The sequence below is a fragment of the Coregonus lavaretus genome, assembly GCF_964263955.1.
Source record: "Coregonus lavaretus genome assembly, chromosome: 20".
Taxonomy (NCBI): domain Eukaryota; kingdom Metazoa; phylum Chordata; class Actinopteri; order Salmoniformes; family Salmonidae; genus Coregonus; species Coregonus lavaretus.
In genome coordinates, this window is record NC_140007.1 from 28034528 (window position 1) to 28061817 (window position 27290).

Genomic DNA, 27290 nt, shown 5'->3' on the forward strand with positions numbered 1-27290 from the left:
ATCCTATTTTTGCAGACAGAACCTTATAGTCCCAAGCTCTCGATAAAAGATCCAAGGACATATTGAAAATACTTAATGAGCTCCAACTCTAATGTGTTCATGAGCGTAAGTGGATTTGTAGAGCCTCGTACTATACAAACTTAAGTTGTTCTTTACTGCTGACTCCAGCATCATCACAGCAGAGGGGACAAACATTTGCACACCTTTGTGAATCACTCCTGATTAAAGTGACTGCTAAATTACTGAGATTGTAAAAAGTGTAATGGGAAATGAGAAGCAATAAAACTCATGAGCCCACTGAGTCGTACTCATACTGTAACCATCTCCTCCTCTTTCTTATACTGTATATTCTAATAGATATCCTATTCCCCTCTGTTCCAGTATGAGCCCTCCAGGGCTGTAGACGCGCCCCAGCTGGAGACATGTTCTAAGGGCAGCAGCAGACCTGCACTGTGGCCACCATGAAAGGGTTAGGAGCCAATCGCAGCCGTCACCTGTCGGACTCCTGTGAGCCATCGGGCGGCCCCCAGAAGCCCCTGTACCCGTTGACCTCTGACCCCCATGGTCCCTTCCTCCTGAGCCCCACCATGAACCACTACGGCACCCTGGACCCCCACCAACTCCACCACTACCAGGCCTCCAACCCCCAATCCCTGCCTCCGGAGTGCCTACTGCCCCTGAACCAGATGTCCAACAGCAGCACCTTCCCCCGCCTCCATGTCACCTCCCAACCGGAACAGTCTGACTACTCCCAGGGCTGCATGGTCCCTGCCGGGGGTGGGCCTGGTGGCAGCCGGGTGGGCACCCTGTCCACCTCCATGTCAATGGGCATGGGCCTGGGTTTCAGCGGGGCTCCCATGATCACAAGTGGATCAGCTACCATCTCTTCTGCGGCAGCGGCCAAGATGAACCGGCTGCCATCTAACCTGCTAGACCAGCTGGAGAAGCACCTGCCCCTGCAGAGGGATGGCTTCAGTACCCTCCAGTTCCACCGGGGCAGGGTGGCCAAGCAGCGCAGCGAGAGTCCCGGACGCATCCGGCACATCATGCACTCTGTCCAGAAGCTATTCAACAAGTCCCAGTCGCTGGAGGGCTCTACGGTCAAGGGCAGCATGAACAACACTACAGGAGGAGGTGAGGAGGGGACCAGGCAGACCCGCAGGAGTAAGAGTAAAGACAGGGCTAAGACTGAGACGTTGAAGCAGCGACCTAGCAGGCAAAATGCACTGGGGCTTTGGAGCTCAGACGATGCCCTGGACAGTGACACCACCACCAAAGCTGGCACTATCGCTGTGGGCTACCGTAACCCACTTAGCATGATGACCCTGGGCAGGGCGGTGTCGGACAGCCAGGCTCCTCCCAGGCACCTCCCACATGGCTACAACACAGTCTCTGCCCACACACTCAAGGCCTCCAAGAGCAGCAGCGACCTCAAGTACCTGGTCTGCCCGCAAGCGCTGACAGGGACCAGGGGAGGGGAGCTGGTGGGAGGAGGAGGCAGGGAGAGCACCCTGGTAAAGCGAGGCTCCTGGTCCACACTGACCCTCAGCCAGGCCAGGCAGGTGCTCCAGAAGGGCTCAGCCACTGTCAACAGGACGCTGCTCAAATCTAAGTCGTGTCACCAGGACCTGACCTGTCAGTACCTCCAGGTAGGAGGCCCAGTGAGTATTATTCACATTAGGCACTAGCAGCCACTGCTCCCCCTAATTCTCTGAAATTAGGAGATTTGTTTTAAAACCTCATTAATTTCAATTACTTTTAACTACTTTAGCAGCATCGTGACATTTACTGTCTATAATCCCATTATTCAAATGCTTTCATTACAAATACACACAACACATTCACGTGAAATGAAATGACACATTCAAAGTCTGTCGCATTAAAGGTCCAATGCAGCCGTTTTTTAACTCAATTTCAAATCATTTCTGGGTAACAATTAAGTGCCTTACTGGCCAAAACTCCATCCCACCAAAACAGGCTGAAATTTCACTAAAAGGGCATATTATTATTTTCACAATTTCACAGTATTATTCCAACCTCATAGTGTGGAAATATATGTAAAACACAGAGAAACCACGTTTTTGACTACACTGGGTCTTTAAACTAGTTTAAAGGCTGTCTGATAAAGTGGAGATGAAGGTGTGGTGGCTCAGTGAGTCACAGTGGGATGGTGTGTGGCCCCATACTGTCTGTAGGTTCCACTGGGGGACTGGAGTGCTACGCTGGGGGGCCGGGGCCGGCTCAGGGGCCTGGAGATCCCCTGTCGGAGGATGCGTAGCGGCAGCTACGTCAAGGCCATGGGGGACGTGGACCAGGACAGCGAGGATTCAGAGGGAAGTCCTAAACCCTCGCCCAAAACAGCCGCCCGCCGCCAGAGCTACCTGAAGGCCACCCATCAGTCCCTGAGCGAGCAGCAGCCTCCACCACCACACAAGTGAGAGAGCCAGACACAAGAGGAAATATGCATGTAGATCATACTGTAGTTAATACTGTTTAGATACTGTATGTCTCTGAAGAGGAGTTAATTTTCCTTAGCAATCTATGTCATGACAGAACAGATAACATGGGAAACGTATTCTTATATAGAGAAGTAGCTACACACCCCGCATGGAAACCTGTCTGCTCTGAGAGTGAATCTGAGAGTGAATCTAAAATAACTGAATGAAATTAGTGGTCACCACAAATGGACAACAGGGGGCAGCATCCTGACACTGATGTGGAACAGTTACTACAGTATGTATGCAGGGTAGAACCTGCAGGCTGCAGCAGACCCCTGTTTACATTTACATTTTAGTCATTTAGCATATCAGGAGTATATACAACTATCAGTGTAACATGTTCTTATGGCCTGTTCAATTATAGAAAAAGGAAATCACCTACCAACAACAGGTAACCAAAAGTTTCCATTTGAGGTAAAAATGTGAAATGTTTTGTCATGTTCCCCACCACCCACACCGGCAGGCCCCGCGGCTACGCACCCATGCGGGAGGATAATGGGGTACTGTGGTCTCCACTACAGAGTGCATGCTCAATGCAGCATTTGGCCAGGTCAGTGTCCTAGGGAGGGAGGCAGCACCGCCCTCCAGTCACATGCCCACCGCTGCTGCCACTTCTCTAACCAACCCAGTGCTTTGTCCTGTTCCCCTGCCCACATCCCATATATTACCAATTGCTCTGAGTGGTGTGTTAGTATCCCAGCCACTCCTGTCACGTCTCTCATCATAAGCCACTGATCCCCCATACAAACCTCTACCACCCACACCCTCCGCCCCGGCACACACATTCCCACTAACAGGTGCCTCCTCGACAGGCAACTCAGAACAGAGGAAACAATCTCTCTGTCTCAGCAGATTCCATTGATGATTACAAAGCAAAAAAATAACTCAAATTCTCTCCCTTTCATTTTGATGTTTACTGACGACTCAATGTTTCCTCTGTGCTGTCATTTTGATACCCAACTATTCTCCACTATGCTATCCTCTCATCTCGCTGGTATTTGATCTCACAAAATCACAAGAAGTTTGGGGAAGTTCAAAGCATCCGCTGAAAATGGATGCTCCGGTACCAGCGGTTCTCATCAACCCAAGATGTCATGTATCCTCCCCACCCTTCATCCAGGTCTTTTCCTCACTGTTGAGGGGTTATTTCGGCAGCTAATTCTCCCCTCTACCCCTGTAGCTGTCTCCCCTCCCTGAGAGAGCTCTCCACCAATCGGAGCCTGGACAACCTGGACTCCCTGGTGAGCCCGGGCGAGCCCCCGATGGCCATGCAGCACTGGGACGATGGCAGATACTACCACCAAGGCTATGCTACCCTGGGCAGGGCCATGATGAGCAGTGGTCAGGTATGTACTGTAAATCCACAATCTCTATTCACTCATTACACTCTTTATCAGGGTCTCAAACAGGCCTGTCAGTGTGTGGGAATAATATCCCCATACAACAAACACATCATAACAGTGTGACAGATACATGTAGGCGTAATTAACTAATAAAGGTACTACTGTATTAAATGAATTATTCATAAAGAATGCCCTCAGCCAGTGCAAAGACCTTCAGTGTTGACAAGCCTGAAACATCAACCAGAAATGAGTGGGATGTTGACAGCCGAATCCTCAATTTCTGTGACTGCAGGCAGGGATAGAACATTTCAGATTATGTGTGAGACGCTGGTTGGTTAAACATCCAGTAAGCCAGAAGAGACAAGAACAGGAATGATGCTTGAAAGTAATTTTCAGAAGTTAAGACTAATCTAATCCTGAGGACATTCTGTTTTTATCAAAACCAGCAGACTCCTTTCAGATGGAACCTCCGGCACCACCTTTGCTCATGGAGTTAAAATGGCATAATATTACAGATGACAGCAATGGAATTCCCCTCTTTACCTCACAGGAAGCGTTTTTTTACTATCAAATCATATTTCACTAATTTAATTTGGGAGATGACAAGAAAATCTGTTTTGGGACAAAAGCAAGTATTTTCTGAATGAACTGCAACGTTTTATCAGGATTGATATCTGATGGATTACAATGGCTGCCTTAGCAGGAGAACAGGCTTCAAAGGATCTGCATTGTTGTACATGGAGGTAAATGCGCATAAAATCAAATAACGGAAAGGTTGGAACACATCGATGCCTTTTGCTTGAAGTATTTTCATTGGGTATAAAAAGGAGTACAGACATTATCAGCTTACATGCTCAAATTATAGACCGGAAAGATGGTTTCAAGATGGTAATAATCATTCCAAAACCATGATGAAAAGTATTGCAAGATTCCAAAGGATCAAATAACGGATAAGCAGCAACCAAGGAAAACGCTCTTATTTGTAAAAATAATGGAACTGGTGTGAAGTTTCATCATTTGATTTAAATAAAGTTTCAGAATGGATTTTGAATACTGAGCATCCCTGTTACATTCCCTTTCTTTATTGGGGGACACAATGATGACTATGTGCCAACTCTGGCACCAGCCTCCTCCTCCTCTCACACTGAAATGAAAAGCAGGATAAACAAACAGAGACTCCACCTGCTACCAACATCATTAAACCCTCGAACATCACAGCAGCCTGGCATAGAAGACTGGGGCGTAATAGACCATCATTGTTCCGCCTTCTCCACTCTAGCACTGTTTGAACAGTGAAACAAGCCCTTATCGCAAGGTGGACTGGTGAAGTTGACTCAGCTGGTCTGTCGCTACAATACCTTGTCCCTGTCCAGCCTATCCCTGGCCTTGGGCTATACAGCTGTACTAAAATATATTCCTGCTGGTGAATCTGCTGTTGTGGGAACATGTCATGTTATCAACGCCGGAGACTGGAAATGTCCTACACCAATAAACGTCTTGTAGATCATTAGCACCGCTGAACTGAGCAAAATCAGACACCACCACCACCACTACGACTATGATGTGGAGAGAGTAAACAGCTTGTAGTGGGAGGCTGCTGGTGCCTCAGTAGCAGTGATTGCATTAGCTCCTGGCATGAGGAGTAAAGTTAAATCTGACGCTGCTGGCTTATCATCACTGATTAAACATTCTGTGTGGTATTTCACATTAGATACAGTACAGTGAGTACACCGATTTTCAGGGGACACAACTCAAACAGAATATTGAAATAATGAGACGTAATCAACATGGTCACTTCAGTAGCTTATTTTTGATCAATTGATTTCATTAAGTAAAATCGTGAACATGCATGATAACTCCTGTACCCATTTTCCTCTAGATATAGTACAAATATCCATTATCAGTGCATGAGTTTCTTTGGTAAATCTAACAGTCCTTTTGATTGGGCTCTTGTGAGCTGAGAGAAACGGGATCCTTCACACTCTCTTACCATACACCACCACCTTACTCCAGCAGCATGCCCCGCCACCCGAGACTGGCACTGCTTTCGCCTCACAGGCGGCGGAGGTCTAGTGGTCGCCTAAGTCCCCGCCCCCAACTTGTCAACCTGCACGTGTCCTTTCAGGTGTGTGGGCAGGGCTGTGGGCGCTCGCTGTACTGCGAGGGGGAGTCCCAGGCGGTGGAGGCTCTGGACCTGCCCACGCCAACGTACTTCCGCTCCCGCAGCCACAGCTACCTGCGGGCCATCCAGGCCGGCTGCTCCCAGGATGAGGACACTGCCTCAGTGGACTCTGATTCACCACCACCCACCACCGTCGGCTGCACCTATACCTCCAGAACCAGTGAGTATACTGTACTGTTCAGGATGGGGATGGGCTGGGCACTGGGGATTGGCTAGGACAGACAAAGCTTTTATGCCTTTACTGTAGGCATAATAGTTTTGTTTGAAAGGGGCCTTATCAACCTTTTTTAGCACGATTCATGAATAATTTAGTATCTCTAAAATAAGGACTATGATGTAAGATTCCCACATGCATTGATGTATTTTCAAATCCAGCAGGGGAAATTATGAAGGGCGTGAGGGACTGTACTTCTTCCGTTGTACGGGGTATGAACTCAGTGACACGCATGCGCACACACACACACACACAGGGCAAGACAAATTTGGTCTCTGGCTGGTGGCACTGAGTGGCCTACGAGCCCAGTGTGAAAGCAGACATTGTAGAGGGAGGTGATGCGGCAAGACTGGACTCGTGCCAGCTAACTCATCCATACTCATTACACAACAGTGAGCAGATATGCTGTCTGGTGATAAATCATGGTGAGTTTGCACGCCTGGGTCTCACACACACACTACAAACACACACACTGGCACTGCTGCTGATGTCTTCCAAGTGTAGCGTGGTTCGTTCTGCACTTTTAATTAGGACACTGCCACAACTGGAGGTCTGCTGGTTGGATTATTTTTATTTGCCCTGCACACGAAGAGACAACACACAATATGTTAGCCCTTGGTGCAGTCACAGCTCTCGGGCACCTTTCTAGTTGAAGGTCAGGCAAAAGAGAGCCCAGGTGCTGCGTGCACACATTCAGTGGCCAACAGCACACTATACAATACAAGTAAAATGATATACAACATAATTCAGACAAAATAAAAGACATACCTGCACACGAGGAGACAACACACAATATGTTAGCTCTCGGGCACCTGCGTGAGCACATGAAAACTCACTCAAACACCGTCCCAAGTACTCACAAATTACAATAGGTACCATAATTAGCGAGCTCGGTGAAACTTGTTAACATAAATCTTTATATTGTCCACATTGTAATAAAACCTATAGTTGCGTAACAGCACTTTGTGTAACATTACCACAGTTCTATATTGACAAATTACGGAACCAAGGAAAACATACCTTGCTAGTTGAAGGTCAGGCAAAAGACAACAATAAGAGGGTACATAAGTACAGATAACCCGCGATGGACCAAACCAAAATATACAACACTTTTACAATCAGGTGTAGTTACAATATAGATATTTAAAAAATGTTTGTACACCAAAAAATAACATTAGCTATGCAGCTGTAATTAAATAAAGAAAACATATGTAATTATTATTATTAATTTATTAACATCCCCTCTTGACCTGGCCTACTTTAACTGGTCCTTGTGTGCAACTTGGTGCATAATCTAGGGGAACAACATCACACTACTACACAAGCGTGAGCACAACACTTATGAAATATCGAGCCAGTTCACAGATGTGGGTGGTCTCAGATAGTGGTCTGTCCACTGCTAGAGCCTGTAAACATAAGATCACATCAAAACGTTATTTGGTCCCTCAAAAACAAAAAGCCCAAAGCATGACAATCATAGGTAGAGTATTAATAAAAACACATCATTGTTTACTTTTCATTGCAATTGTTTCCCCCAAACAATCGCTGTTTTCAAGCTAAGGGCCTTGTTCGTTACCACATCAAGGCCCATGAAAATGTCAGGCGATTACAGGCGGTGGGTTAAAAGGCTAGAGGAGCCTCGGCAGAGTCTGAGTAGCATGGGAATCACTGTGTCATATGAATGCAGTCTCTTTGCAGCACAAAAGCAGCCCTTGCCCAGATGAACGTTGCCTCAGGACAGACTGTGGTGGGCTTTGAGCAGGGGCAGTGGAGTTGGTCTAGCCTGGGCTGCTTTGTGCTCTCTTCCTGAATCATGCTGAAACAAAGTGTTTGTTGGCCTACTGTTCAAAGTGGGCAGGGAACCCCCATAATTGAAATGTTCGACTATTGCTGCTGCCATTCAATTTTTTTGTAGACCAGTATGAATATTCAAAAGTGTCAATCTGAACATTAGACCATAGTAGTTCATTCAAATACATTTATAATTTGACAGCAATTATTTTGCAATCTCATAGTTTTCAGCCAATCGAAGTAACATGTTCCAATCCATCGCACATACAGTGGGGGAAAAAAGTATTTAGTCAGCCACCAATTGTGCAAGATCTCCCACTTAAAAAGATGAGAGGCCTGTAATTTTCATCATAGGTACACGTCAACTATGACAGACAAATTGAGGAGAAAAAATCCAGAAAAACACATTGTAGGATTTTTTATGAATTTATTTGCAAATTATGGTGGAAAATAAGTATTTGGTCACCTACAAACAAGCAAGATTTCTGGCTCTCACAGACCTGTAACTTCTTTAAGAGGCTCCTCTGTCCTACACTCGTTACCTGTATTAATGGCACCTGTTTGAACTTGTTATCAGTATAAAAGACACCTGTCCACAACCTCAAACAGTCACACTCCAAACTCCACTATGGCCAAGACCAAAGAGCTGTCAAAGGATACCAGAAACAAAATTGTAGACCTGCACCAGGCTGGGAAGACTGAATCTGCAATAGGTAAGCAGCTTGGTTTGAAGAAATCAACTGTGGGAGCAATTATTAGGAAATGGAAGACATACAAAACCACTGATAATCTCCCTTGATCTGGGGCTCCACGCAAGATCTCACCCCGTGGGGTCAAAATGATCACAAGAACAGTGAGCAAAAATCCCAGAACCACACGGGGGGACCTAGTGAATGACCTGCAGAGAGCTGGGACCAAAGTAACAAAGCCTACCATCAGTAACACACTACGCCGCCAGGGACTCAAATCCTGCAGTCCCAGACGTGTCCCCCTGCTTAAGCCAGTACATGTCCAGGCCCGTCTGAAGTTTGCTAGAGTGCATTTGGATGATCCAGAAGAGGATTGGGAGAATGTCATATGGTCAGATGAAACCAAAATAGAACTTTTTGGTAAAAACTCAACTCGTCGTGTTTGGAGGACAAAGAATGCTGAGTTGCATCCAAAGAACACCATACATACTGTGAAGCATGGGGGTGGAAACATCATGCTTTGGGGCAGTTTTTCTGCAAAGGGACCAGGACGACTGATCCATGTAAAGGAAAGAATGAATGGGGCCATGTATCGTGAGATTTTGAGTGAAAACCTCCTTCCATCAGCAAGGGCATTGAAGATGAAACGTGGCTGGGTCTTTCAGCAAACACACCGCCCGGGCAACGAAGGAGTGGCTTCGTAAGAAGCATTTCAAGGTCCTGGAGTGGCCTAGCCAGTCTCCAGATCTCAACCCCATAGAAAATCTTTGGCGGGAGTTGAAAGTCCGTGTTGCCCAGCGACAGCCCCAAAACATCACTGCTCTAGAGGAGATCTGCATGGAGGAATGGGGCAAAATACCAGCAACAGTGTGTGAAAACCTTGTGAAGACTTACAGAAAACGTTTGACCTGTGTCATTGCCAACAAAGGGTGTATAACAAAGTATTGAGAAACTTTTGTTATTGACCAAATACTTATTTTCCACCATAATTTGCAAATAAATTCATAAAAAATCCTACAATGTGATTTTCTGGAGAAAAAAAAATCTCATTTTGTCTGTCATAGTTGACGTGTCCCTATGATGAAAATTACAGGCCTCTCTCATCTTTTTAAGTGGGAGAACTTGCACAATTGGTGGCTGACTAAATACTTTTTTCCCCCACTGTATTTTGCACTCTTGTGCGTTTGACTTTTCTTACAAGCACTGATTTCGCTGATATCTGCTGAGGAACGTTTTACTTGCAAATCACTGCGGTCATGGCTAGAAGGGATCCAGGTTTTGTCAAATTTACATCAGATTTGACTTTTCGTAGCAGGTATGGAGAATTTACGCAGCAGGTTATGAGAATCAGGACATGGTTAGGAAAATGGTTAGGGTGAACTAAAATGTCAAACAATTGAACTTTTGACGTTAATTTGACAAAAGCTGGATCCCTTCTAGCCATGACCAATGACCGCTCTGGATAAGAAATTTTTCCTATGACCAACACGTAAATATAGAGGCGGCAATGTACACGGCCAAGCCGGGGCAAATCGTAGACACAAAAAACAGACATCGATATTATCCAATGGGCGTTAAGAAATCAGGTTCGTATACCAAAAAGGCGGGGAAACGTGACGCCCTTTGTTGACTGGAGATTTAAACCAATCCTGTTCGTCTATGGTGAGATTGATGACCATCGACATCCAATGGCGGTGTAGTGTGTGCCAGTCTCGAAAAGGTGGACTCCAATCCCTTACTTCAAGGGCGTGTCCCATTCGATTCCTTTCTTCAAGGGACGTTGTGTGAACAGTTAGAAATTGCACAGCAGCGTATGCCTCTCTCTATTAAAACAACCTCGAATGAATGAACAGAAAATACGGATTTATTGACTCGCCTTTATCAAAGTAAGCTTAAATATTGTATAATGTACTCGTGCCTGAACTGAGATTTGGATCGATTGGCATTGACCGTCGTTAGCGAACGCTAGCTAACTACCCTGGCTAACGTGGATGAGAAGAATCGCCCTGATTCTGGTAACCACGTATGGTAGGTAACGTTAGCTAGCGATGTTACACTAGGTTAGGGAGCGACATCTCCACGAGTCGTACAGATGCTTTCTTCATTCCACTGCTAGTATTCCTTTTTTGTCGTGGTAATCAGTTAGCTATCGTTATTAGCAGGTGACAGTTTGTAGCGAATAACGACGTTACAATCAATCCAGCAACAGATAATGTCTCTGGTGTAGTTAGTTAGCTAGATCAGGGTTTCCCAAACTCGGTCCTGCCCCCCACCCTGGTACACATTTGGGTTTTTGCCATAGCACTACACAGCTGATTCAAATAGCCAACTCATCATCAAACTTTGATTATTTGAACCAGCTGTGTAGTGTTAGGGCAAAAACCAAAACGTGCCTCAGGACCGAGTTTGGGAAACCCTGAGCTACGTTAGATAGCTAATGTTAGCGATGCCTGACAGGAACCGTCTTATTAAAGAGCTACTGACTGTAGCTAACGTTAGCTACCAGCACGCCAACATTAGCAAGCAGAGTGGGTAGTTAACGTTAGTTGGCTAGTAGCGCTGTCAACCACTGGTTGAATCACCAAATTAGAAATGCAGCAAGCTAGTTAGACAGGAAAGGTCAGACAGCCATCTAACGTTATTTAGGTAATGTTAGCTACCTAGCTAGCTACGTTTCCACATTTGGTGAGTTTGAAGAGAGACTGGTAAACTTCAATTACTAGTTTCATGTCAGACATTTTTCCAACAGTCAATTTTTCAGCTTCAAACTCACCAAATTGTGACCATGAAATTGATGATCATATGAGCTAGCTAGCTAGTAATATCCAGCTAACGTTAAATCCAGTGGCTACATCATCCAGCCAAGTTAGCTAAAAAGCTTGTTTAACCTACCATCTTGTTTATTCTGCAGTGTGTTTAAGTTACATCATAAGAGATATGTGTGGTTGCTAAGTAGTAAGACCTCAACATTGCCAAGGATCTACCTCCTTGCCAAATGTTTTAATGCATGCATTTGTTTGGTTTTACTGCTATGATCAAAGAGCAAGTGGATAGTTGATGATTTGTGAGCCAACCAGAAATTAAGCAAGTATGGATTGCAAGCTAGACTTCTTCAAAACAAACTGTTATAATGCATTTTCACCACTCTTCCTCAGATGTCACTTCAAAGTCCAGCAACTATTTCAGGGGCAATCCCATCTCTTGTGGTTTGTTTGTATTGCCTTTTGTGTCTAAAGGCCATTTATTGTCTGGTTACTGAGTATACAATCAATAATTGAACAGCTTCCGGCAATGTGCTCATTGAAGTGCTTTGCAGTTAGACAGCTGGACCTTTCCTGAGAGGATTGAATCTGTGCTCTGTATACTAGGGACCATGGTAGCACCCCTGACTTTGTTAAGCTTGAAAGTTGTTGTAGGGCTGGGATCAGATGGCCATTCATTCATAGGCTTCAGATAACACATGCTCAGCACATGAATACACAGACATTGAGTCACATGCTCTGGCAATACACAGTCTGACTGTACACACACTCATTGAGGTCATTGATGAGTCAGTGGGTGGAGTCACTATAGTTGCAGGAAATACTGTAATTTTCAAACAGACATTCTAAATGGATTATTAGGATGAGTAGTAAAATGACTCATTGGTGGGCTGTGCTAAAGAGAAATGAATAGAAAACAGTACAATGATGCAACCCCAGCCAGAGAGTCTGCAAGTCCTTGGTATTTGGTTTGGCAGAATCTGAATCCCTGTCGTATTCAAGTGACCAATCTGTCAGAATTGGGTCACAAGGAGGATTTCTTGAATCCATGGTGTCATAGTTCAATCTCAACAGCTCTGTCTGAGTAATCGCGACAATGTAATACCGCTCATGTAGCTGGTCACGACACACACAGCCATACAAATGAGGGTCGCCCAGTCCTACAATATGTGTTGAACACACGATTGAAAGGGGTTAGATGAAGTGTGTGTGCATGAGCAAAATATACATTCTTTCTGGTGTTGTAGAAGGATTTGCCTTTCTCTAGTAGGCTGGTACCACACTGCTCCAGTCCAATCCGAGCCCCTTCCTCATTACCCTGAATCAGTCCTGTCAGGTGTCTTTACATCGGCTAATTAGGCTTTCCACCAAGCTGGCACCAATCCCCACAGGGCGGTCTGGAAACTCCACTGGACGTCATTAGCATTTTAATACCTTCCTGGAGTAACATCACTGTGACTGACTGGACGGACCACTTCAAGCAGCCCCCAACACTCGTGCTGTAAGTGCGTAGAACTGGTTTGTTCTGAACCTGTTTTGTTATTTTTTTTTTGAGTTAAGTGATTGGACTGGTTTTGCATGGAGAGAGGCTGTATCTAGTTCTTGCACTCATAATCATAAGCTAGTATTTCCATTGGTGATTTTATTCTAACCACTCTCTTTGTAAATCTTTGCTGTATTGTGTAAGTGGTTTCCATTTCCTGTCAGTGTGTTCTCAGGCTGCCTTTTCCAGACTGCCTGCCTCCATCTCTCAGTAGCACTACTCACCAGCCCTGTCTGTCCCCTCTAGTCTCGGACCACCTGCCTAGTTCTCCAGCAGCCTGTCACCATGCCACATGGTCACTATAATGCTGTTAATCTGGGGCTGATCCAACCCTCTGCCGTGTGCAAATTAGGAACACTTAGACACTCACAGGAACACCTATTAAAGATAGGGCTGTGACGGTCATGGAATTTCGGATTACTGTTATTGGTCAGCCAAATGGTTATCGTTATACCATTTAGAATAGAATCATAATAATGCAATTAATATGAACGCAACAATTTCAAAGATTTTACTGAGTTACAGTTCATATAAGGAAATCAGTCAATTGAAGTAAATTCATTACGCCCCAATATATGGATTTCACATGACTGGGCAAGTGCGCAGCCATGGGTGGGGCTGGGAGCCAGGCACAGCCAATCAGAATACGTTTTTCCCCACAAAAGGGCTTTATTACAGACACAAATACTCCTCAATTTCATCAGCTGTCCGGGTTGCTGGTCTCCGACGATCCCGCAGGTGAAGAAGCCGGATGTGGAGGTCCTGCGCTGCTGTGGTTACCTGTGGTCTGCGGTTGTGAGGCCGGTTGGACATACTGCTAAATTCTCTAAAATGACATTGGAGGCAGCTTATGGTTAGAGAAATTAACATTAAATTCTCCGGCAACAGCTCTGGTGGACATTCCTGCAGTCAGCATGCCAATTACACGCTCCCTCAAAATCTCTGGCATTGTCTGACAAAACTGCACATTTTAGGGTGGCCTTTTATTGTCCCCAGCGCAAGGTGCCTTTGTAATGATCATGCTGTTTAATCAGCTTGTTGATATGCCACACCTGTCAGGTGGATGGATTATCTTGGCAAAGGAGAAATGCTCACTAATAGGCATGCAAACAAATATGTGCACAACATTTGAGAGAAATACGCTTTTTGTACGTATGGAACATTTCTGGGATCTTTTATTTTACATGTTTCGTTTTATATTTTTGTTCAGTATAAATTTTTTGTTGACCAAATTCGACACTCATTGATCTCATACAAAAATTATTTATTATTTTTGTGGACAGATTTTGGGCGACGTAAAACCTCCTGCTTCGCCTCTTTCTCTGTTACAAACCATGATGACAGAGAGGATTAAATGACACTGCGTCACATGATTCAGTGTCATTTATCTGGCCTCATTTTAACTGGCTGCTGGCCCATTTGGTATGAAAATATATGCACTCACTAACTGTTAATTGCTCTGGATAAGAGTGTCTGCTAAATGACTTAAATGTAAATGTCATCATATACACTGCTCAAAAAAATAAAGGGAACACTTAAACAACACAATGTAACTCCAAGTCAATCACACTTCTGTGAAAACAAACTGTCCACTTAGGAAGCAACACTGATTGACAATAAATGTCACATGCTGTTGTGCAAGTGGAATAGACAACAGGTGGAAATTATAGGCAATTAGCAAGACACTCTCAATAAAGGACTGGTTTTGCAGGTGGTGACCACAGACCACTTCTCAGTTCCTATGCTTCCTGGCTGATGTTTTGGTCACTTTTGAATGCTGGCGGTGCTTTCACTCTAGTGGTAGCATGAGACTGAGTTTACAACACACACAAGTGGCTCAGGTAGTGCAGCTCATCCAGGATGGCATATCAATGCGAGCTGTGGCAAGAAGGTTTGCTGTGTCTGTCAGCGTAGTGTCCAGAGCATGGAGGCGCTACCAGGAGAGGTGGAGGAGGCCGTAGGAGGGCAACAACCCAGCAGCAGGACCGCTACCTCCGCCTTTGTGCAAGGAGGAGCAGAAGGAGCACTGCCAGAGCCCTGCAAAATGACCTCCAGCAGGCCACAAATGTGCATGTCTGCTCAAACGGTCAGAAACAGACTCCATGAGGGTGGTATGAGGGCCCGACGTCCACAGGTGGGGGTTGTGCTTACAGCCCAACACCGTGCAGGACGTTTGGCATTTGCCAGAGAACACCAAGATTGGCAAATTTGCCACTGGCGCCATGTGCTCTTCACAGATGAAAGCAGGTTCACACTGGGCACGTGACAGACGTGACAGAGTCTGGAGACGCCGTGGAGAACGTTCTGCTGCCTGCAACATCCTCCAGCATGACCGGTTTGGCGGTGGGTCAGTCATGGTGTGGGGTGGCATTTCTTTGGGGGGCCGCACAGCCCTCCATGTGCTCGCCAGAGGTAGCCTGACTGCCATTAGGTACCGAGATGAGATCCTCAGACCCCTTGTGAGACCATATGCTGGTGCGGTTGGCCCTGGGTTCCTCCTAATGCAAGACAATGCTAGACCTCATGTGGCTGGAGTGTGTCAGCAGTTCCTGCAAGAGGAAGGCATTGATGCTATGGACTGGCCCGCCCGTTCCCCAGATCTGAATCCAATTGAGCACATCTGGGACATCATGTCTCGTTCCATCCACCAACGCCCCATTGCACGACAGACTGTCCAGGAGTTGGTGGATGCTTTAGTCCAGGTCTGGGAGGAGATCCCTCAGGAGACCATCCGCCACCTCATCAGGAGCATGCCCAGGCGTTGTAGGGAGGTCATACAGGCACGTGGAGGCCAAACACACTACTGAGCCTCATTTTGACTTGTTTTAAGGACATTACATCAAAGTTGGATCAGCCTGTAGTGTGGTTTTCCACTTTAATTTTGAGGGTGACTCCAAATCCAGACCTCCATGGGTTGATACATTTGATTTCCATTGATCATTTTGTGTGATTTTGTTGTCAGCACATTCAACTATGTAAAGAAAAAAGTATTTAATTAGATTATTTCATTCATTCAGATCTAGGATGTGTTATTTTAGTGTTCCCTTTTATTTTTTTGAACAGTGTATGTCTCACACACATGCTGATAGAGCTTGAGTGCGTCTTGGGGCATTCACTGCATTGCTTTTACCGAGTGATCCAATTTAGGTTAACGTGATGATCATCAACATGTTGACAGTGCTGTTACTGCTCTAATGGATGTTAAGTGCTTTCAGAGCAGGAGAAACCCCATGAGCCCCACAGAGAAAAAACCCTTTGCCTACTCTCCTAACACCTTTCGCTTTCATCAGTGCATCATGGACTGCTCCCCATCAGTTATAATCAACAATAGACTGTAAAACTACTTTGTTTCTGATTTAAAGTCCAGTTTTATAATCCCCTCATATGTATTAACATATCTTGGGCCAGATAGGTTTAGCATTGAATGCAAAGTAGAGGTGTGATTCACAGACACATTCACTAGCACTACTCATGTTATCGGATATCGAAGTGCTCAGTGTTTTCTCTGGTGAACAGGGGCATGATGTTTGTCACTTCTGATGCCAGCCCTGGATATCTGATACCATCAATGAGACCAGTGGATGGATAGTAGGGTTGGCACTGCCCCACAGGAGCAGAGGTCCCAGACAGCTTAGTTTATCTACCCCATAATCACCTCTGGGCAGTCAGCCCATGGTGAAGGGCAGGGCAAGCATGGTTCAGTAGTACAAATCACAGCAGGACTGGACAGAGCCTTTCTGCCAATAGTATTAATAATAGGCAGTTCTACAGCATTAGTGCTTAAAAACAGCACTTCCTCTGTTATTGGTGTTACTGATGGATTATGACCAGATTATGGCCTTTTCTCTGTAATTTGTTTGGTGAGGGAGTAGGCTGTCTGGACAGTGTACGCATGTTTGTGTGGTACACTAGCGAATGCGTACCAGCCTCATAGACATGGGGATCAAGATGCTTGTAGTGCTCAGAAGAACGTGACAACACGGAACACGCCACATTAATGAACTTGTCGGACTCTTGTCTGTCTATGCTGGGCATTTTGAGGAATGGGTCTCGTTCTCAGGGAATAAAGGTGTCCCTTTGTCCTCGGCTGGCGCCGGGCCCAGAGCTGAGGCGGTTGCTGCTATTAGAGCAACGTGTGAGACAGAGCTTCCCTCTGTGGCCACTGGATTCCACAGGCCTGTTTGTGTGCATTGGTGACATTTTAATGTTGGATTAAATGGAGCCACTTGTCATTTGTTGATGACCGATCTCATGTCTACACTTCCCTGTTGATATAAACAAAATATCTTGAAGGATGTTTGGTCACACTAACATTAACCTATATAGGCCAGGCATGACCTTTTTATTCATTTCCGGTGAATCAACCGTGAAATGGACCTAGACAAACCCATGTAATTACCCTGTCCTTGTATTAAAGTATGTAGGTTGTTCCCTACAGTTGCCGGTAATAGTGTTACAAACTTTTTTTTTCATTCAGCCTGTGACTGTGTGTTTAGTCATGTGTGGGAGTATGTGAATGTGGTAACTGGACCAGTCCAGTGTAATTTATTTTCTCTCTCTCGTTCTCTCTTATTTTCTTTCATAGCTTGTTCTCCATCTTTTTAAATAGGGAGCCAATTTGTTTTCAGCACTTTTATTTCCATGACTGATCAGAACTTGTTCTCATGGCTCTCTTGTCCCTCTTCAGCGGACATATGGTGAGCAATATGTTTGGAACATCGAATCACAGTATCAAATTGCAATTGATATAGAATCGTAATACTGGCAATTCCCAGCCCTAGTTTAAATGGCATCTTATTTCTTACAAAAGGGCCAACCTCTCCTATAGTTTGAATTTTTATATCTAGCAGCAGCATATGCCCTGCCTGACCCAGTTTATGGGTACTCTTTGGGGTTTTATTATGGTAATTACATCTCTGTTACACTGAGCAACCCTCCAATCAGCCACTGATGACAGGAACAGGGGCCAGGTCCACCCTCAAGCACTAGGCTAGAGTGAAATCCCTGCTCTTGAGTCAGACCTATTATTTCTCTTGTTGGTACCGTAATTCCCTCTTTGACTCCTCTTGGAAATGTTTGCAGTAAGATCAGCCCGGGGAGTGTGTCATGATTGTTTGTCAGGGCGTTATTGGTATCTCCAGGGGAAATGAGTAGGCTTATTCAGGGTTTTTTCTAGATCAAAAAGGGGCTTAAGTAGTAGGCTTGGCAGGGGTGTGGCAATGGGCACGGTTGAATTTGAGAGAATTCTACCGTGCCCATCTTTCCTGCAATTCTCGGAATTTCTCCATTGAGCCGAGATACATTTTTGCGGTTTTAAAGTTCATTCTGTGCAATTCTACACATTTTGCCATGAGCTGATAGAAAATGTTGCAGTTTTAGAGCAAATTTCCATTCTGCCATGGAGTTTTAAAGATAATTTCCTGCAATTCTATGCATTTTGCCATGGCTAATGCTGTGTTCTTTTGCTCAAACTTAATAACAAAACCAATACTGGTAAATTCATTGTCTTGGGAATTTTCAATTCCCCTGACTGTCTAGCTTTTATTTTGGTGATTGTTTGTTCTCAAAGATTCTATTATTTAAAAAAATATATATATATTTTCTACATACTTTATATCTGGTTTTAGTCATTTAAGTTTGCACTTAAAGCGTTTTTCTGTTTTTTTTGTACAGTTTGGACTTAGGCAGCCCACCCAAGGGTTTCTATGGCAGAAAATTCCATGTTATTCATTCACACTATCAAGCTATCTGCCCAGTTAATCAGGAGTCAATGATCAACGGTTCCCTGCACCAAATCCCTATATGCAACGTAATGCCCACACAAACACCTGGAATAAATGAGGTTAGGTAGAAAACAAGGCAAAGGGAAGAAAGACCATAGTTGCCTGCAGCTTACAGACTCTACTTCGTCATTACCATATTTCACGGTTAGTAACAGTCTGATTTTAAGTGTTCTGAGCCATTGGAACTATCCTGTTACTTCTTCCATAATGTTGAATGGTGTGTTTCCATTGGACACAGAATGTGTCAGACTTTCCCCACTTTATAGTCCCTTGGGAAAGATGATTGGGAGGGTAGGCAGTAGGCACTACTAGGCAGGTAAGGGACTCCCATAGGTACAGACTGACTGACGTCAATGGAACTGAAACAGCAGGTTTACAGGAAACATGGAGGTGTGTGCGTGTTAGGCATGGGAAAATATGTTTAGGAAAAGTTTGTTTTTTATTTTGCTTTAGAGCAGGCTACTCTTTTTAGTGGCATTTGATGTCAGCAACAACCTTTTAGGCCTCAGGCGGTCTTTGTGACCTGCCCTGTTCTTTTACAGCTCCATTTAGCTGTTGTGGTGGTTCAGCTGGCACAACTTTAACTTCCTGCTTTGTCCTCGTTCAGGTTTCATCTAATGGCACTTCCTTTCCTTCCTCTATCCCAGCACTCCCTAGGTGTGTAAGCAGCTCCTGTAAGAAGGCCCCACCACCGGTCCCTCCGCGCACCACCTCCAAGCCCTACATCTCTGTGACGGTGCAGAGCAGCACTGAGTCAGCCCAGGACACATACCTGGACCAACAGGACCGCCGCAGCGAGGCCAACAGCCAATCAGGACGCAGCAACTCCTCCGATAGCCTCTGCAGCCTGCGTACAGGCAGCCTGGCCAAGGGCTCTCAGCCCCGGGCCCCAGCCCCCGTCGCTGCTCCTGTCCCTGCCCCGAGGGACTACCACCCACCTCCCTCCTTCAGCACCACCACAAGTACCGGCACCCAGGTCGAGCCCCAGAATGACACTCTAAACCCAGGCCCCAGCCTCACTCCAGACCAGTCCCTAACCCTTCCAGAGCCTGTTCCCACAAAGAGGAAGCTTTCGTCTATCGGCATCCAGGTGAGCCCAGGAATCAATTTTCTAAATTGACTGGTAGTTCAGCTTTTAATGTCTGTAATGCACTGTAATCTGTAGGGAGGATGCTTAGAATGACTCATTCATTGTAATGGTTGACTCATAGGTGGACTGCGTTCAGCCAATCCAGAGAGAGGATCAACCTCCCCCCTCGACCAAGTTCCAGTCTATTGGAGTGCAAGTGGAGAACGGCAGGCCGTAAGTCAAATCCTTATCAACACAAGATCATTATCTCAATCAGCTGATCACTCAATCAGCTGTTCACAGCCAGTAATAGTCATTTATGATTTTCTAGGGATTTAACGATTCACCTATATGCATCAGTCCCGATTCAAATGTTTAAGATGCAAGTGCAGTGGTCCACAGATGCCAAACCGATGAAAATTTTAGCTTGCATTGGTCAGAAAACCGTTTCAAACATTTCAAATTGCGGGTTCACTAAAATGTTTTGCTCATATTATTTCCGAAAATACCTCAAATTTTTGGTGCCAACTGATGCGTCCTCTGTCAGTGTCGAACTGCATGTAACTGCGTTGACAGTCATTGATCTAAAAGTCATTTTGCATGCGTGCCGAATAACCCCAGGCAATATCAGTAGTCTAGTCAAACTGTGTCCAGTTTCGCCCGCTGACCGACGCGAGGTAGGTGGCCTTTTCCTGATATTTCACATCTGCATGACACCTTCAGCATTCAAATGGTAAAATGGCTTGTGTGATACAGTATTATAATAATAAATATAATATGCCATTTAGCAGACGCTTTTATCCAAAGCGACTTACAGTCATGCGTGCATACATTTTTGTGTATGGGTGGTCCCGGGGATCGAACCCACTACCTTGGCGTTACAAGCGCCGTGCTCTACCAGCTGAGCTATTAGGCTTTATTAGTTGAGTGACAACCTATGTCATTTGCTAGGTTATTGTTATCTATGCGCTGGTGAAAATGTTGTTTTACCGGAATAAAAATAAGCTACTGGAGACCAGGGGTTGGAACCGACTCAGGGAACAGAACGGAAAACCGGAACATAATTACATTTTTCCAGAACCAGGAACGAAAGTGATATATACTGTTCCGGAACAGAACTGTTTTAAAAGCATGGGAACCGGGCATTTTTTCCCCAGTTCCACAAAAAAGACAAAGTGCCTATGCAAAGCCCTCTCTCACTCAGAAACGTTGTCTGCCTGCCAGCTGAAAATCTTCACCTGTGTGTGTGTGTGTAGGTAACCTGCCCCCCGTTTTTTTTTTTTTTTTTTTTACAATCAGTGTATATGGTCATTTTTAGATATACAGGGTTGATATTTTCATAACGAGGCACACTGCATGGCCAAAGCGAGAGAAGATATTTCCAAACAGTCAAAACCATTCAATTTTTAAGATAGGGAGTGAGATCCAAAGTTGTTGTATATATTAATTGGCTATGTCATAGCTAATTTGTAAACTAAAAAATATTGATACGTTACTAGCTAGTGCTGAGCGATTAACCAAAATTATATTTCGTTCATTTTTTTTGTTGGTGCTGTGAGCGCAATGCGCACATTGCACAGCTTCTCTATAGATAAATCAGCCTGAACTGTGGGATGTTGTAGTTTCCAACCGCCCAATATTCTACATAGTTTAGCGCATAAAATGTGGGAATTAACTACAATGACCATAATCCATTGCGCATCTACTTGTCCTGTTTTTTTATTTTGTGCCTGCTGCGAAAGAGACAAGAATGCGCGTGAGGGGATATAGAGAGCAGATGTTTCTTCATGAGGTATCTCTACATGAAAATACATGATCTAAGTGATTGATAGTTGGTATTCAGCAGTCCATAAAAGTATGCCTTATTTACTTTGAAGAACTACTAAAATAGTGATTCTGTCAGACAGCATAGACAGCAGCTCTATAGAGATGAGATGATGACCTGGAATGAAATAATAGTCATCAAATGAAACAAATGTAATATACACAACAACTGAAATATTTTATTAAAGTAATGTGAATCAATTATGGTTAATAAGTGATAAGCAATAATGGGCAGTCAGTACCATGTGTTACAGCATTCAACCCAAATTATTGTCATTTATTTATTTGATAATCGAACCGAAACCAAACCGACCTCAAAAGGCACTAATCGCTCAGCACTATTACTAACTCAAACACTTAATCTGCAGAAATGACAAGTTAATTAGTGGGTGCTGGTGATATCAGTACCAAAGTGGGGAGAGAGAGAAAACATAGGCAACATTGCCCCCCTCTCCCTAATCTGATAGTGGTATATGTCTAGTCTCCCTTATGGCTCAGATCAGGAGCCTACACAGTACATACACCATAGACATACATCATTTATACACACACACACACACTAGGGCCGGGACGATACCAGTATCGCGATACGCGTTAGTAATGTGGCAACGAAACAAAACACGAAGAGGATTTTACTTCTTTAGGAAAACAGCCCTAATGTTGAAAACAAATATTATGTTTCCAAGCTATAGCACACAATATTTTACATACATTAGGTTCTTAAAGGACCGAAGAGTAAAGGCCGCTTCGTGTTTTCATTTTTGCCATGGAAAGAATATTGCAATACTGGTATCGTCACAGCCCTAACACACACACACACACACAGACAGACACACACACAGATCCAGCTCAGAGAGGCCCTGCTCATGAGCTCCATCAGCAGCAGATTAGAAAGTTGAATGAAAAATGAATGCGTTTATACAACAGATGTTAGTGCATCGAATCGTATTGCATCGAACCGTAACGCATCGATTCGTTCTCTAATCAAACCGAATAGTTTCAAACTAAAACGTATCGTTCCTGTATCATATCGGAGCCCATGTATCTAGATGTGTATCGAATCATCTTGAAAGGGAAAGATGCACATCCCACATTTTCACATTGGAGACCTTGATGTTTTCAGAAACATTTCCTTCACAATCTCTAAATTTAACTGCTTCACATTTCTGTGTTTGTGCATCTCCTGCTGTGTTCAGCCGTTACTCATCCATCCATCCATCCATCCATCCATCCACACCCTCTGTGATCCCTGTTTCCTCCCTCCCGCCCTGGCATGGCTTCAGCCTGTTTGGTCCAGGCAGTTACCAAGGTCACTCAGCAGTCACTCTGTGAGCTAGTGCTGGCAGCAATAGCAGCGTTAGTGTAGCACCTCTCTCTCTCTCTCTCTCTCTCTCTCTCTCTCTCTCTCTCGGTCTGTCTCATTGATGGCCTGTTTCTCTTGTTTTGGCTACAGTGGAGGAGGCAGAGTGCTGTGAAGAATTTCCCATTTAAAAAGCCTAGTGCAGAGTAATTCCCCCTAATCACATTGGTTGGACTGTATTGCCCACTTTGTCTGTTCTCCCTATCGCTGAACGCTGTAATCCATCTGCCTTTTATCTCGTCCTGCCCCCCCCCACCTCTCTCTCTCCCTATCCATCTCTCTCTCCCTCGCCCCCCCCACCTCTCTCTCTCTCCCAATCCAACTCTCTCTCCCTCGCCCCCCCCACCTCTCTCTCTCCCTATCCATCTCTCTCTCCCTCGCCCCCCCCCCACCTCTCTCTCTCTCCCGATCCATCTCTCTCTCCCTTGCCCCCCCACCTCTCTCTCTCTCTCTCCCTCGCCCCCCCACCTCTCTCTCTCCCTATCCATCTCTCTCTTCCTCGCCCCCCCCACCTCTCTCTCTCCCTATCATCTCTCTCTCCCTCGCCCCCCACCTCTCTCTCTCTCCCTCGCCCCCCCCACCTCTCTCTCTCCCTATCCATCTCTCTCTCCATTTTCTCATCATGCTGTCTCTGCTTTTCTCTTAGCCTCTGCAGTAAAAGCAATGTCCTATATCTATCAGTCAAACTCCACTTCATAATGATGGCTTACTGTATGCCTGTTGTTGGGAGAGGAAGTCTGACCTAGAACTAATGACTTCATACAAACTGTCCTTGGGCTATGTATTAACATAGTGTGTCAGTGTTCCAGTAATCTCTAGACCACAGTAGTCAGAGATTGGGGCAGTGATTTGTGGTCGTCAGACCCCAAGGTCAACGTTTTTACATCCATAGTAAATGATCTCCGAACTGGACCAATACTAATTTGTGTGTGTGTCCATCCAGACTCAGCCGGGCCAGCAGCATGGCCTCCAGACAGAACACTGAGACAGAGCCTCAGGACTCTCAACAAGATGCCCATCCCTCAGAAAACAACGGTAGAGCCAACTGCAACAGCCAGCTGCTAGATCCTGCCCCCGCTGCCTCCAACGGTGAGGACAGCGCGGTGGCGCGGCAGCTCCCCAAACATGCCCCAGTCCCAACCAGAGCGTCCGCCTCCCTCCCAGAGAGAATGGACCCGGCCCTGGACCCCTCCTCCCTGCCCCCTCCAGACCCCAGCTTGGGGAGTGGCAATGGCAGTGCCCAGGGAGATGCAGCCCAGCCCGGCACGCCCACCTGCCTCCGGGACGGCAACTGGTTCCTCAAACTACTACAGGCTGAGACAGCACGCATGGAGGGCTGGTGTCAACAGATGGAGCAGGAGACCAAAGACAAGGACATCTCAGAGGAGGGTAAGACACTACACCATACTCACTCTAACCAGCTAAATGTATACGAGACCGTAGACTATACTCACTCTGATAGGCATAGAGGTTTTTCAAAGAATAAGAGACAGTCTATCATACTCACTCTATACATTAGACCTCTATACATTAGACAGAGATACAATCTTCTATCAGTGAATACCCTGTCAGTTCTCTGACATGTGGAATTGGTATTGAAATGATGATGTCCCTGAAGCCCTAAGACAACAGACAGTCCATACCAGCTCCTGTCTGCTGTGGAGATTGGAGAGGGCAGGACAGGCTCATTAATGCTAATAGTTAGTGGCTGACGCTGCTCATTACCTCCTTCAGTCTAATAGTACTACTGCAGACGGCCTCTTTGATCCTCCATGATCTGCCTCAGCCAGGCAGATAGATAATATACCTCTGTGTCAGGCAGATAGATAATACAGTGGGGAGAACAAGTATTTGATACACTGCCGATTTTGCAGGTTTTCCTACTTACAAAGCATGTAGAGGTCTGTAATTTTTATCATAGGTACACTTCAACTGTGAGAGACGGAATCTAAAACAAAAATCCAGAAAATCACATTGTATGAATTTTAAGTAATTAATTTGCATTTTATTGCATGACATAAGTATTTGATCACCTACCAACCAGTAAGAATTCCGGCTCTCACAGACCTGTTAGTTTTTCTTTAAGAAGCCCTCCTGTTCTCCACTCATTACCTGTATTAACTGCACCTGTTTGAACTCGTTACCTGTATAAAAGACACCTGTCCACACACTCAATCAAACAGACTCCAACCTCTCCACAATGGCCAAGACCGGAGAGCTGTGTAAGGACATCAGGGATAAAATTGTAGACCTGCACAAGGCTGGGATGGGCTACAGGACAATAGGCAAGCAGCTTGGTGAGAAGGCAACAACTGTTGGCGCAATTATTAGAAAATGGAAGAAGTTCAAGAGGACGGTCAATCACCCTCGGTCTGGGGCTCCATGCAAGATCTCACCTCGTGGGGCATCAATGATCGTGAGGAAGGTGAGGGATCAGCCCAGAACTACACGGCAGGACCTGGTCAATGACCTGAAGAGAGCTGGGACCACAGTCTCAAAGAAAACCATTAGTAACACACTACGCCGTCATGGATTAAAATCCTGCAGCGCACGCAAGGTCCCCCTGCTCAAGCCAGCGCATGTCCAGGCCCATCTGAAGTTTGCCAATGACCATCTGGATGATCCAGAGGAGGAATGGGAGAAGGTCATGTGGTCTGATGAGACAAAAATATACATTTACATTTTAGTCATTTAGCAGACGCTCTTATCCAGAGCGACTTACAGTTAGTGAATACATTCTTATTTTATTTTTTATACTGGCCCCCCGTGGGAATCGAAACAACAACCCTGGCGTTGCAAACGCCATGCTCTATCAACTGAGCTACATCCCTGCCGGCCATTCCCTCCCCTACCCTGGACGACGCTGGGCCAATTGTGCGCCGCCCATGAGTCTCCCGGTCGCGGCCGGCTGCGACAGAGCCTGGATTCGAACCAGGATCTCTAGTGGCACAGTTAGCACTGCGATGCAGTGCCTTAGACCACTGCGCCACTCAGGAGTTAGCTTTTTGGTCTAAACTCCACTCGCCTTGTTTGGAGGAAGAAGAAGGATGAGTACAACCCCAAGAACACCATCCCAACCGTGAAGCATGGAGGTGGAAACATCATTCTTTGGGGATGCTTTTCTGCAAAGGGGACAGGACGACTGCACCACATTGAGGGGAGGATGGATGGGGCCATGTATCGCGAGATCTTGGCCAACAACCTCCTTCCCTCAGTAAGAGCATTGAAGATGGGTCGTGGCTGGGTCTTCCAGCATGACAACGATCCGAAACACACAGCCAGGGCAACTAAGGGTGGCTCCGTAAGAAGCATCTCAAGGTCCTGGAGTGGCCTAGCCAGTCTCCAGACCTGAACCCAATAGAAAATCTTTGGAGGGAGCTGAAAGTCCGTATTGCCCAGCGACAGCCCCGAAACCTGAAGGATCTGGAGAAGGTCTGTATGGAGGAGTGGGCCAAAATCCCTGCTGCAGTGTGTGCAAACCTGGTCAAGACCTACAGGAAACGTATGATCTCTGTAATTGCAAACCGGTTTCTGTACCAAATATTAAGTTCTGCTTTTCTGATGTATCCAATACTTATGTCATGCAATAAAATGCAAATTAATTACTTAAAAATCATACAATGTGATTTTCTGGATTTTTGTTTTAGATTCCGTCTCTCACAGTTGAAGTGTACCTATGATAAAAATTACAGACCTCTACATGCTTTGTAAGTAGGAAAACCTGCAAAATCGGCAGTGTATCAAATACTTGTTATCCCCACTGTATACCTCTCTGTCAGGCAGATTTTTATTTATTTTTATTTTACTTTTATTTAACTAGGCAAGTCAGTTAAGAACAAATTCTTATTTACAATGACGGCCTACACCGGCCAAACCCAGACGACGCTGGGCCAATTGTGAGCCGCCCTATGGGACTCCCAATCACGGCCGGTTGTGATACAGCCTGGAATCGAACTGGAGGTCTGTAGTGACGCCTCAGGCACTGAGCTGCAGTGCCTTAGACTGCTGCGCCACTCGGTAGATAATATACCTCTGTGTCAGGCAGATGGATAATATACCTCTGTGTCAGGCAGATAGATAATATACCTCTGTGTCAGGCAGATAGATAACAGGGGCGGCAGGTAGACTGGCGGGTAGGAGCGTTGGGCCAGTAACCGAAAGGTTGCCGGATCGAATCCCAGAGCTGACAAGGTAGAAATCTGCCATTCTACCCCTGAGCAAGGCAGTTAACC

General features: G+C 45.5%; 1 protein-coding gene across 1 annotated transcript in view; it reads left to right on the forward strand.

Moving 5' to 3' along the window:
- Positions 1 to 461: 461 nt before the first annotated feature.
- Positions 462 to 27290, forward strand: part of LOC311147932 (disks large-associated protein 4-like) — a gene marked incomplete at its 5' end in the record, with an annotated part of 30909 nt that continues 4080 nt past the window's right edge. Inside the window, 7 exons of the mRNA XM_084184780.1 lie at positions 462 to 1661; positions 2196 to 2434; positions 3679 to 3844; positions 5967 to 6183; positions 19453 to 19895; positions 20017 to 20108; positions 24002 to 24447. Coding sequence (XP_084040906.1) covers positions 462 to 1661; positions 2196 to 2434; positions 3679 to 3844; positions 5967 to 6183; positions 19453 to 19895; positions 20017 to 20108; positions 24002 to 24447 — 2803 coding nt within the window. The remainder of the gene's footprint in view (positions 1662 to 2195; positions 2435 to 3678; positions 3845 to 5966; positions 6184 to 19452; positions 19896 to 20016; positions 20109 to 24001; positions 24448 to 27290) is intronic.